The following is a 13,637-nucleotide window of genomic DNA, read 5'->3' as shown; positions in this document are numbered from 1 at the left end:
TGTGGAATCAGCAGGCGACGTGTAAAAGGAGTGCACTTCTTCTGGACGCTAACATTGACCTGTAAGGCTGAGTTCACACTTGAGTTAGTTGGTCAGTTTTGGCCCAAAGAAGTGAAGTGTGCAGTGATTCTAAAAGCGACTCCTGTCATCTGCATGTCATACTGACTCACGGTATTGTTTCACTACCACAGCAGACTCCCTATGCGTGTTACTGTAAGGCACAGTGTTCTACACCACTATACAGGCTCTCTGCAGCCCAGAAATAGCAGTTTATTAACGTAATTCGCCACAAATATATTCAGATCTAATCAAATTTTTCCCGAAAAATTCTGCTAAGCGGCGAATCGAATTTTAAAAAAATTCGCTCATCTCTAAAAATAACCTTTCTAGATGTCTCTTGGACAGACATGCACTGTATGTTCTGTTCCCCTAAAACACCTGCAACTTTGCAACGTAGAACAATTGGAAAAGGACATTATGCCTTGTCTCTATCAGAATTAATGTTACAGCAGAATTCTCTTGGGTCGTAAAGAACAATTGCTCTTCAAAACACAAAATTCTCAAATATGGAGTAGACACCAGAGCAACTATATCAGAACATAGATAGTAGGCTGAAGCCCAGAGACATATGAGCTATAAGCATAGTCCATAGCAACATGATGTCATGTAACTTGGCTGTAAGGTTTAAATACATTAATATTGTACGTTTAATGCGTATAGCAGCTTTCTTTTCTAGGATGATTGATGTTAAAAAGGGTAAAATGCTCACATCTTAAAGAAAATGTAAACCTTTAAGGAGAAATATGACCTAAGGCAATAAAATATGTTGTTTTAATATTGGAAAGCAAGCCTAAAGTTTTTGTCTAACGCATTTAATTTAAAAAAAGCATTAGCTGGAGAAATGCACACTATTAGGCTACTTTCACACTAGCGGTTTTTTTGCTGGATCCAGCAGGGTCCAGCAAAAACGCTTCCGTTACTGATAATACAACCATCTGCATCCATTATCAACGGATCTGGTTGTATTATTTTTAACATGGCCAAGACAGATCAGTCTCATTGAAAGTCAATTTCGAGACTGATCTGTTTTCTATTGTGGCAGAGAAAACGGATCCGTCCCCATTGACTTGCATTGGGGGTAATGCCGGATCCGTCTTGCTCCGCATCCCAGGACGGAAAGCAAAATACAACATGTTGTGGTTTGCTCTCCGGTCTGGGAACGTAACTAAATGGAATGCATTTTGGAGCATTCCGTTCTGTTAAGTTTTGTCCCCGTTGACAATGAATGGGGACAAAACTGAAATGTTTTTTCCCCGGTATTGAGCCCCTACGACAGAGCCCCTCAATACTTAAAATTGCAACACCAATAATATGTTAATAATATGGAAATTAGTTTAAAAAATTGGAAATAAAATATATTCGAAGCGTCTCTATTTATATAGTATTGAGTATGAGTGCCACACACACAAATACAATGTACTTGGGCATGCAAATCAAGATCCACTGCTAGCAGCTCCCTTTGCAGTTGCCGACCATTTAAATCCCAGATGTGCTTGATGGGAGACAAGTCTGGAGATGCTGCAGGCAATAGTAGCACATTTAGACCATGCAGGCTGCTCACAGTAGCACAAACAACATGTGGTCTGGTATTGTCTTGTTTAAAAATGGCTCCTTGGATACTTTGGAGAAATGGCAGTACCCATGGTTCCACAAGCAAAATAATGTAATGCTGAGCTGTTAGTGTACCTGAAATGAAGACTAGAGGCATTCTGCTACTGTGCATTATGTCACCCCACACCATAATCCTAGGAGTAGGACTGGTGTGACATTGATTGTGAAGAGCTATTCATGGTGTTGCCCACATGTTCTCAAAACCAATCTCTGGCTATCATTGCATCTGAGATGAAAGCGGGACTCCTCTCTGAAAAGGAGAGACCTCCATCCCAGCCTCTATTACTGTCTTGCTATGCACCATGATAGCTTTTGCAAGCGGTGGCATAAAATCAATGGAACACCTGTAGCTGGACATCTGGCTTGTAGCCCAGTGTGGTGCAGATACCTTCTGATGGTTTGGGTAGACACTGTTGCCATCCTAGGCTTGGGATCTCGCATCCAATTCCACTTACAGTACAGAATGGATCACTACACACCATTCTTCTAATCTGACCATCTGTCCATGCAGAGGTTCAGCTCTGTGCACCTCTTGCTGTCATTCCAGTTCATCGTTGTTCCCCCAATCACTGGGACATGCAACATTGAATCGTGCTGACATCTCAGCCTAGGCGCATAACGATAAGCTGGAGTGATGAACCAAGGTCTCTTAGTTCAAGGATTCTGTCCCACTGCGACCAGTGGCGAAAACTAGCATTTTGACAAACTGGAGGCATCACACAATCATCCCACAGAACTTAATCCAACTTTAGATTTTTCAAGTGGCTAAAAACGTTGCTTTTAATCCAGGTTTTGTCCCCCTCTCATATACCACAGATTAGAGCTAGATGCGTAGAAATGTGATCATCTTCAGACCTTAGTGACACCTGTGTAGTTCCTCCATTTGCATAACCTTACAGCTTGTCCTTCTTGGTGTTGCATTTTTAGCGTTGATGAGTGTATAGTATAGCACGGAATGTCATATAAATTCTCTGCTAATGTTCATGTTTAATGTACGGTGTCTATAACACTACCAAGCTTTCCATATTAAAGTGGGTGTTCTGTCTGAAAAGCCTTTTCTGTAGTAAAAAGGCCTCTGATGATCAGGTGTAAATAGTAGAAAGCTCCAAGGGAGCAAATATTTCTTCCACAGTGGCCACTGTAGGAGAAATGTGGTATTGCAGGAAATGAATATACGGTAATACATGGTTGTGTTCTAGATCAAGAGCCATCTTTTTGTATTGTCTAATTGAGGGCCTTAGCATGGCACCCTCTCTGATATCCATATACTAATAGGACAACCCTTTTAAGGGGCTTGGTGTTATTATTTGTTCCATACAGTGACCTGTCCTGTGGCTATGCATCAGACTGCTTGCAGTTTAGCGATGGTGAGTAATCATCAAGATTAGTAAGTACAATGATATAATAATATAGTGTTAAAGGGGTTGTTCAGGCATACTTTTCTACCGTATCTGACATAATGCATGCTGGATGAAACAGTTGCTGAATTGTCCAACACCCAGTGGGTATCATGCATGAGTCCTTTTTTATGGGACTGATGCGTGATACACACTGGGCATCAGCCGATTGCCTCAGCAACTGTCCTATCCAGCGTGCCGTAGCATCACTCCACACAACATGTCAGATAAGGCAGGAGAATATGATCACAGCTGCACATTTAATACTATGGCATCAGTGTCGGACTGGGTTGTCTAGGGCCCACCAGTAAAATTCATTCTGGGGGCCCACTGTACAGCTCCATGCAAATATTATCTGCTCACACAGCGTCACGGGGTCATTGGGGAAGGACAATACTGCCTTTTGTTAACCTACCCAATTTTTTATACAAACGTAGGTTAGTTGAGGTGCTGTACGCTGCCTATCTACATGTAGTTCAGTGAGGGGACTAGGAGCCCACCATAGGATTCACTTGTTCCCCTGTGGGCCAGTCTGAGCCGGTATGGCACTTATGGGTATACAATGGAATTGGATAGAAAAAATATTCTTCAGTTTTTTATTTTCTCTCAAAAAGGATATGGCAGTCCTTTATGTCACCAACAATATCTGTTCTCCAGACACTGTTAATTGAAATCTGTTATATTGTATATTGGATTAAAGGTCCTTCTCAGTCTAACATCGAGAAGCAGATCAACCTCTTTAACAGGGATCAGCAACCTCCAGCACTCCAGCTGTTCAGAAACTACAACTCCCGGAATCCTCCTTTCACTTCTATTGGAGTTACAAGAACAGCCATGTAAATATGCATGCTGAGAGTTTTAGTTTCACAGCAGCTAGAGTGCCGAAGGTTGATGGTCCCTGCTCTATAAAATGAAAGTGGACCCCCCCCCCCCCTCCCCCCCAGGGCGACACCAATAGGATATTTGCTAGATGGAAGGAAAGGGGCATTGCTACATTGAAAGATCTGTGGCATTTAGAGGAACACAGTTGGCTCTCTTTGAGCGCACTGCATCACAAATATCGGATCTCCATGCATAGTCACTTGACGTTGTTCAAATCAAAACTTTTTGTATTAAACGCTAATCGGACCAGTCTCAGGAGTTGTCAGTAAATACCTGTGATGACTATATCAAATGTGGTCAGGTAAAACACTGCTTTCTAGAGGTCTCATGTCTCGCATGTTGGAATCCACATCACTTTTATCCTTCAAATCCTGGAGTAGGATTCCGGAGGATACTGATTTGCTGAAGAAGATGATTGAAGGGCTTATACAAGTAAGGACAGCTGTTGTTAATGTACAATGGCGTGAATCATTTTTCTGATTTTTTTCATTAGGCGATATTTGCCTTTGATACTCTGCAACATGCAGCAGCCCCTAACCGATTGGTGGCATGCTCTAAATGTTCTCTTTCAGCAGTTGCTCTTTTATATCTTGCAGTGCCCAATGATATCTACTTTTTGGAAATCCGTTTTAACATACATCAAGGATACATGGACTGTCACATTGCCTTTGTTTCCTCAAGTACTTTTGTTTTACTCAGCACCTGACTCTTGTCCCTTTCCTCTCATTGTGGTGACAACACTTTTGGTGGCTAAAAGATGCCTCCTACAGTATTGGTTACACCCTGAGGTCCCTTTGGTGGCTGAGGTTCAGGGCCAACAGGGCTCTGTATATACATCATGATAGAATGGATACCTTATAACACAAGGTCGCTAAACAGACCCCTTTTTCCGGACTTGAGTAAGTTTATATTACCATATCTTCTCACATCAGAGAGGATATTGAACTGCTAGTTACACCATTTAAAATTACAGACTGGTACTTAAAGGGGTTTTCCAACATTTTAATACTGATCACCCATCAGTATCTCTTCGGTGGGGTCCGACACCTTTTGTCCATCGTCCCGGTTTCATTGAATGTATATGGCCAGTTTGAACAACAGTTTTGGCCAATATGGACTAAATGTGTATGGCTGTGTCTGTCAAATGAATGTCCACCAGATGATTGTTCAACCATCAGCCAACTTCTGTCTAATACTGTATGTGTGGCCAACTTTATGGTTGAGGTTGACATTACCATAAACAATGCAGATAATTCATGCAATCTGTGAATTGACACTTTTACTACCACAAACTCAATTGGCAATCTGTACTGATGAATGTCTTAGTAGATCGCTGTGGCATCTGGAGAATTGCTTGTCTAAATTCCCTGAGTAGATGTAGAGTTTCATTGTAAAATACTGTCTGTCTGCAGCCTCCACTAGAGGAAGCTTAGGAGTTTACTGCATACAGGTTATCTCTTCAGCTCCATGATTAACCACTTCCCGACTGCCCATTGGCAATAAACGTCCTTGGGTGGTCGTTTAATCTCTGAATGGACGTTCTGGAATGTCCATTCAGAAATCGCAGCTGCACACTAATCGTGCAGCTGCAGATCGGGTTGCCCGCTGTCAGTGACAGCAGGGCAACCCTTAGAGAAGGCAGGGACAGTATCCAGGTATCCCTGCCTTCTTGTAGATCGCTGTCAGCGCTCACCGCTCCGGCCCGGCGGTCATGTGAGGAGAGTGCAGGCGCTGTTGGGTCTTTCACAGAGGCTGTACAGCGCTGTATAGTGCTGTACAGCCTCTCTGGGGGGTGTATTTCCCCTGTAACTGGAGCTACTATGTTGGCCCCAGTTACAGAAATCAATAGTGGAAAAAAAAAAAAAAAAAAAAAAAAAAAAAAAGTGACGTTAAATGTCCCCCAGAGGTTTTGTATGACCTTATGGGGGACGAAAAGTGTAAAATAAAAAATTTAAAAATTAAGTGTTGAAATAAAAAATGTTTTGCATGTAAAAAAATTCCTAATGTCAGGAATACATTTAAAACATTTATTTTTATTTTTTTTAATAATATAGACATATTTGGTATTGCCGCGTCCGTGTCGGTCGGCTCTATAAATATATCACATGATCCACCCAGTCTGATAAACACCATAAAAAAATAAACAATTGAGATGGAACAGATGGGAGGGCGGTTTATAGACTCTTTCTTCAAGAGATGGGAGGCTTTCATAAGAGTGGTATATTCTGATGAAGACATGCGCACTTTAATGGCCCCATTCATCCTTTCAGAGTGGTACCTGAAGAAGAAATTAGCCCAAACTTTGGGAAGACTTCAGATTGATTGAAAAATAATGATACAGCATTAAGAAAAGTAGAGAGAGAGGGGGAGGGGGGGTAATTTGTAATTTGTAGTTTGTATTCAACAGTGTTTGAATAAGATTGAAAAAAGTAAATGTACGACTTGTACCGCTGATAATGACTTATTTTGGTATGTTATACCCTGTACAATTTGATCACTTTATTGAAAATCAATAAAAATTATATAATAATAAAATGGAAAAAAGCCACTTTTGTCACCTTACATCACAAAAGGTGCAACACCAAGTGATCAAAAAGGCGTTTGTCCCACAAAATGTTACCAATCAAACCATCACCTCATCCCGCAAAAAATGAGCCCCTACATAAGAAAATTGCTAAAAAAAAAAAATATATATAGCTCTCAGAACATGGACACATTAAAACATAATTTTTTGTTTAAAAAATGCTATTATTGTGTAAAACTTAAATAAGAAAAAGTGTACATATTAGATATCGCCACGTCGGTAACGATCTGCTCTCTAAAAATGTCACATGACCTAACCCCTCAGGTGAACGCTTTAAAAATTAATAAGTAAAAACTGTGATAAAATAAAACAACATTTTTTGGTCACCTTGCCCCAAAGTGTTATAATGAATGATAAAAAAAATCATATGTACCCAAAAATAGTACCCATAAAACTAGCACCTTATCCCCTAGTTTCCAAAATGGGGTCACTTTTTGGGAGTTTCTACTGTAAAGGTGCATCAGGGAAGCTTCAAATGGGACATGGCATCTAAAAACCAGTTCAGCAAAATCTGCCTTCCAAAAACCATGCAGCACACTCTTCTGCTCCCTGCCGTGTACCCTTACATCAGTTTATGACCACATGTGGGGTGTTTCTGTAAACCACAGAATCAGGGTAATAAATATAGAGTTTTATTTGGCTGTTAACCCTCGATATATTAAAGAAAAAAATGGATTAAAATGGAAAATCTGCCAAAAAAGTTAAATTAAAAAATTTGATCTCTATTTTCCTTTCATTCTTGTGGAACGCCTAAAGGATTAACACAGTTTGTAAAATCAGTTTTAAGTAACTTGAGGGGTGTAGTTTCTACAATGGGGTCATATCCACTATGTCAGCCCCAAAAAGTGACTTCAGACCTGAACTGGTCCTTAAAAAGTGGGTTTTGGCAATTTTCTTTGCCAAAATGATGCCAACATAAAGTAGACATATGGGGAATGTTAAGTAATAAATATTTTCTGTTTTAAAAGCATAGAAAATGAAATTGTGAAAATTGCGAATTTTTCTAAATTTTTGGTAAATTTGGGATTTTTTTTATAAATAAAGGTGAAATATATTGACTCAAATTTATGAAGTACAATGTGTCATGAGAAAACAATCTCTGAATGGCTTGGATAAGTAAAAGTGTTTCAAAGTTATTACCACATAAAGTGAGATATGTCAGATTTGCAAAATTGGGCCTGGTCAGGAAGGGGGAAAATGGCCTGGATGTGAAGTGGTTAAATAGTATCCATTAATCTCCTGCACAAGTATATCTGCTTGGACTAAACTGCTTCCAGTATGACAATTCTAATTTTCCAGCAGTGACTTAGACGAAAATGCATGACGAATTGTGTTATAATCTGATGTAATTGCTGTCTTTCTCTTCTCTGATGTTTAACCACAAGAGGAAACTCACAACATAGTTAATAAAAATGCTTTTTACATTTTGCACAGTTCTTGGTCAGTTGAGTCAATGGCACGTGGTGTGGCAGCACGTTCTTTAGAGAGAATTCTGCTAAATATATTGTCTTCGTTATACACACAGTATGAAAGTTCATGAAAACAGTTGTCCAAGATAATTACAAATCTTGGACAAGCCTCCTAGTCGACTAAAGTCTAGAGTAATAGTCTACAGTGCCATTCTCTGTGCCGTCGGTCCTGTCGTCCTGCTGCCTGTTTACAGCAGCGATGTGCCAGTATACAGCTCATGAATGCTGCAGCCAATCAATGTCCTCAGTGGTCTACAGCTGAGGGCAGTGATTGGATGCAGTGTCATATGCATACATCTGCACATCACCATCACAAGCAGCGCCAGGAAGACTGAGCCAAGAGAGCAATGCTGAAAAGAAGGTAAATATAGCATAATTATTATTATTTTTTTACCATTTGGGGGCTTTTCCAAGATATTAATTATCTCAGACAACCCCTTTAAAGGGAAAAATGCTGGGTCACTTTCTCTTTACCAAAATCTTGTATTGAGCAGCATAATGATAATAATGAGTCTCAAATATTTATGAGCTCCTGGCTTTCCCTACCCACCCACCTATTGCAGATTCAGTTGGAAAAAAACTGTCAGTCAGAGGCAGGTTGGCAGGGAGAGCAGTGAGCTGATGAATATCAGGACTCACTGGCATGCGCTGGATTTAAAAGTGAGAGCAGCAGAAAACTGGTGACAGATTCCCTTTAAATCGTGTACAGCAGTTTGTTGGTGTTAAACAGTCACAAATTTTGGTGCACCACTTTCAAAAAAAAAATGTAAATTTGTCATTTGGCACTAATGACTTTTTTGTAGCTCCTCTTAAAAATTGTACTTCATCTGACACCAGCGTAACTCAGATTAATAGTGGCATTTAAAATGCGGTCTTAAATACTCCCCAAAATGTGTGACTTGTCTCTAAATTTTCTGCTTTTAGAGAGTACATAGAAAGGGAAGGAGGTCTCAATAGAACCAATACCTTTTGTGTTATTTTGTCATATTGTCATTGGCTTTACAGTTGTACTCCATCCCAGGTTTTCTTTGTGACAGTTGTGAATGAACATGATAGGTCCATGATGCTTATAAAAATCATTTGTATGTAATTGTCCTTCATGCTATGAACAAGAATCCTTGCAGTTTGAAATGCACACACTAGAAATGATCATGTTTTGTCATATTTTTATTGAAACTAATTTGAATTTAATAAAATAACTAGTTTTAAAGTGCCTCGACACCTAATCACACGTTCTTGGACATCCATTACCTCCTCAATAGCAGCACATACCACTGGTATCAAAGTGCATCACAAACTACCTCCCCAACAATGCCAAACAAATACCATGTACAGTATAAAAGACCATCCCAACAGTATCACAGTGCAGCACAAAATACCACCAGCAATAACCACCCCTCTCCCACTGGCAGCAGCATTGTTCCACTTAAAGGGGTTGTCCAGGTTCAGAGCTGAACCTGGACATACCTCCATTTTCCCCCTGGCAGCCCCCCTGACATGAGCATCGGAGCAGTTCATGCTCCGATGCTCTCCTTTGCCCTGCGCTAAATCGCGCAGGGCAAAGGCATTTTCTGAGTTCCGGTGACGTACCGGGGCTCTCTATGGGGCTGACAGGAACCCCGGTGACGTCACCGGCACTGATGGGCGGGATTTGGCTCTGCCCTAGCCAGTAAAACGGCTAGGGCAGAGCTAAAGCCCGCCCCTCAGAGCCGGTGACGTCACCGAACACACTGCTGGGCGGAAGTTACCGCCCGGCAGTGTGTTATTGTAAACACAAGAGCCTGTGCCCTGCGCGATCTAGCGCAGGGCACAGGAGCGCATCGGAGCATGAGATGCTCCGATGCCAGGCTCAGGAGGGCTGCCGGGGTGAAAATAAGGGTATGTCCGGGTTCAGCTCTGAACCCGGACAACCCCTTTAACTACTACTCTATCACTGGCAGCAACAATGTACCCCTTCCCACTCCTCCATCACTGGCAGTAGCATTATCCCCATTTCAGTTTCTCACATCTCTCAGACTTGCAGGACAAAAGCACAAGTGATGGAGGTGTCTCTTACCTCCTCTGTTCTGCATTTCCTCCTTACAGACTTCTGCAGAACTGCTCACTGGGTAAAGGACCTGTAATCATGATGTCATGACAGGTCCTTCTAACCTCAGAAGCTTAACTGCTATAGCTACATGGTGATCTTGGCCGAGACCAAACAAAGATCACTGTGTAGCAGTGCAGCCAAGCCATAGAACCGAATGGGATTTTATTTCTTTAACATGAGAGATGAGCTGTGACCCTATTCGGTTTTTTATGGCTACACTGCTACACAGCAAACGTTGGTTGGTTGGTTGATGGGTATTGCAGGCAAGATTGCACTGTAGCCCCAGCCTTATTGCAGGGCTTACATTTATCAATGCAGTTTCAGTTTAAACATTTTGGGCAGTCCCCATACCCCTCACAGCATGAATCTGCCCAGTAGATAAGGCTACTTTCACACTAGCGTTCGGGTTTCCGCTCGTGAGCTCCGTTTGAAGGAGCTCACGAGCGGACCCGAACGCAGCCGTCCAGCCCTGATGCAGTCTGAATGGAGGCGGATCCGCTCAGACTGCATCAGTCTGGCGGCGTTCAGCCTCCGCTCCGCTCGCCTCCGCACGGACAGGCGGACAGCTGAACGCTGCTTGCAGCGTTCGGGTGTCCGCCTGGCCGTGCGGAGGCGTGCGGATCCGTGCGGATCCGTCCAGACTTTCAATGTAAGTCAATGGGGACGTATCCGTTTGAAGATGCCACAATGTGGCTCAATCTTCAAGCGGATCCGTCCCCCATTGACTTTACATTGAAAGTCTGGACGGATCCGTACTAGGCTATTTTCACACTTAGGCTGTTCTATACTAAAAATAATGCAGACGGATCCGTTCTGAACGGAGCCTCCGTCTGCATTATTATGAGCGGATCCGTTCAGAACGGATCCGCCCGAACGCTAGTGTGAAAGTAGCCTAACAAGTTCAGGCCTGTATAAGTCTGTCTACAGCTCCATAATTTTCTGCTCTTAATTTCCTATTTTGTTTTCTGTGTTTTTAGGCCATCAGCTCTGTTATTGGCAGATTTGTGGTGCATCCCATGGAACTTTTCAGCCATACACTCGGCAGGAGCCTCCGAAATATAATGAGAGAGATCCCCAGCCAGTGGCAGCTCCCTGTCTTCCTCCTATTTCCACTCACCTTCATTAGTATTCTGATTGCAAACCTCACCAAGAGGAAGGATGTCATTTATCAACAGGCCGGAGTTACCACTAGGTCTAGGACCACTAAGGCTGCTCTCATGTCAAGGACTTAACTTTTTTTATCAAATATTCAGCAAAATTGTAGAAATTTTAAATTGCAAAGTTTTTTATGGACAATAACCATGGTCAATCAGTAGAGTTAAAAGCGAGCGTGTGTGGATATGAAGGGGGATTAAAAAAGCACACTTTTCTGTATATTCCTATATGAAATTCCAGTATATGTTTTGGTTTGCGCATGCACACTTGGCTGGATTGTGCTGAAGACAGTTCTAATGAGCAGTTTATATTGTATATTTAAAGGTGTTGATGCTGCAAAGGACAACGTATGAGGAGATTTATTAAACTGGTACAAAGGATAACTGGTTTAGTATCCCATAACAATCAATCAGATTCCACCCCTCATTTTCCCAAGGAGCTCTGAAAAATGAAAGGTAGAATCTGATTGGTTATTGGGGCAACTAAGCCAGTTTCAGTTTTGATAAATCTCCCCCATAGACTTCAAGCACGGAATATCTGAACATGTACATGTAAATAGAGGGTAATCATGTTTCCCTTTCCCTTATCAATATTAATGTGGTTCCTGCAGCACACTCTTACTTCATCTGCTTTATATGCCATTCTTAGGTGAAGGCAATGATGGTGATGACACTGGCAATTAGACACATTCTGTTGGCTAACATAGGCATTAGGTTACGTTCACATCTGCGGAGTTGTGATCTGGCCACCCCATTCCCGGCAGAGAATGCTGGGAATTGGCCAGACCAAGCCATAGCATGCAGCGGATTCTGTCCGGTAAATTCTCAGCATTTTTGCCAAATTCCAGCAGTGCTGAATACAACTGACTGCCACAGATGGGAAACTAGCCGTAGTCTTGAAGTTCAGCTCACAGAAGGAACAGTCAAGTTTTTTTTCTCCAAAAGTAATTATGAAGATATGGTGTTCTAAATGGGGACTATTTAATGCAAAAATGTGTGAAGATTTTCTTGGAATGTATTATAACCAAAATGATCCTGTAATAAAGTAAAATGGATACGTCATCCTGCCATCTGCTATCATCAGTATACTCAACTGGCGGACTGTGGTGTCCTGCTTTCAACTGTATTCAACAGTTGAATACAATGGTGAAGCAGGTGCAGCAAGCCCCGGAGGAGCCTATGCAGAGGATGTGAGTTCTAGTGGTCATGATAAAGTGTTGTCATGGTGTACTCCCTCAGGCCATTGTTCTCTGGGGATCGAAGCAATGGAAATGTATTTCTGAAGAATGAGGGGAACATTTTACGTCAGTCCTGCTTGAGTCTGCGTTGGAGTACTTTATGCCACATTTATCAAATGTCTCATGTTACTTGATAAATTTGTCTTATCATTAAACACTTTTTTCTAGAGAAGCTACTCCATTTTTCCCACTCCACCCTCCTCCTGGAGTGAGATTGCAAAGTCTCAATGATAAATCTGGAGGGAAACGTATTAACATTGCCATCCATTCCACAACCACATTACAAAAGTAAGTGGTGTAAAAATGCAAAAAGTTGCAAAATTTTGGGCAAGGAAGTGCAAAAAGTCACTGGTATGATAAATCGGGGTCAAAGTCTTTATTATTAAGTGCAACATGGAACTTCAAATACATTCAGTAGCAGCTGTAGTGCAATATTCTGGCACTAGTAAGGAATATGGAGGCAAGTTGGATGGCTGAAGTTTAGCACTATTATTGTACTGGCCCAGTAGTAGTCTGGGTTATGGGTGTCTTATAGTGTTGATCAAGCACCAAAGTGCTCGGGTGCTCTGATGCTCTGATGCTCCACAACATTCACCCAGTGTGCAGTCAGGAAAATGTAGCGTCCCTGGCCAAAAGCACTTGTCCATGTGTCAGTTGTTAAGTGGACCTTCCCAATAACTGTGTTGGTCAGGGCACGGGTGATGTTACGGGACACATGTTGGTGTAAGGCGGGGACGGCACACCTCGAAAAATAGTGGCAGCTGGGGACTGAGTAATGAGAGACGGCCACCGCCATCAGGCTGCAGAAAGTTGCAGTGTCTACAAGCCTAAATGGCACCATTTCCAGGGCCAGCATTTTGGAAAGGTGCGCATTTAGTGCTATGGTGGGTAGGTGGCTGGGTATTTGCACTTTCGTTCAAAGGTCTGGGGTATGGACATCTGTACGCTGTGCTGGGACACAGAAGTGGATGTGCTAGCTGATGGTGCTTGCGAAGGTCCTGGTGCATGGCGGGAGGCATCCGGGCCTGCGTCTTGGGCAGGGGATTGGCCAGCGTGTAACACAGGGGAAGAGGAGGCAATGATGTGACCCGCAGAGACTGATTGTAGACCCAGGCGTTCGGCCCACCTACTAGGATGCTTTGATGCCATGTGG

The 13,637-nt window shown here is 42.2% G+C and overlaps 1 protein-coding gene across 1 annotated transcript in view; it reads left to right on the top strand.

The window, feature by feature from the left end:
• Positions 1-12,610, top strand: part of LOC122941839 (chloride channel CLIC-like protein 1) — a 292,415-nt gene extending 279,805 nt beyond the window's left edge. The window contains exon 4 of the mRNA XM_044299300.1: positions 11,070-12,610. Within this exon, the coding sequence (XP_044155235.1) occupies positions 11,070-11,324 (255 nt within the window). The 3' untranslated portion in view covers positions 11,325-12,610. The remainder of the gene's footprint in view (positions 1-11,069) is intronic.
• The last annotated feature ends 1,027 nt before the right edge of the window (positions 12,611-13,637 follow it).

This window comes from Bufo gargarizans, chromosome 6, assembly GCF_014858855.1.
Source record: "Bufo gargarizans isolate SCDJY-AF-19 chromosome 6, ASM1485885v1, whole genome shotgun sequence".
NCBI lineage: Eukaryota > Metazoa > Chordata > Amphibia > Anura > Bufonidae > Bufo > Bufo gargarizans.
The sequence above is the reverse complement of the archived record's forward strand: the minus strand, read 5'-3'. Positions and strand labels throughout refer to the sequence as shown.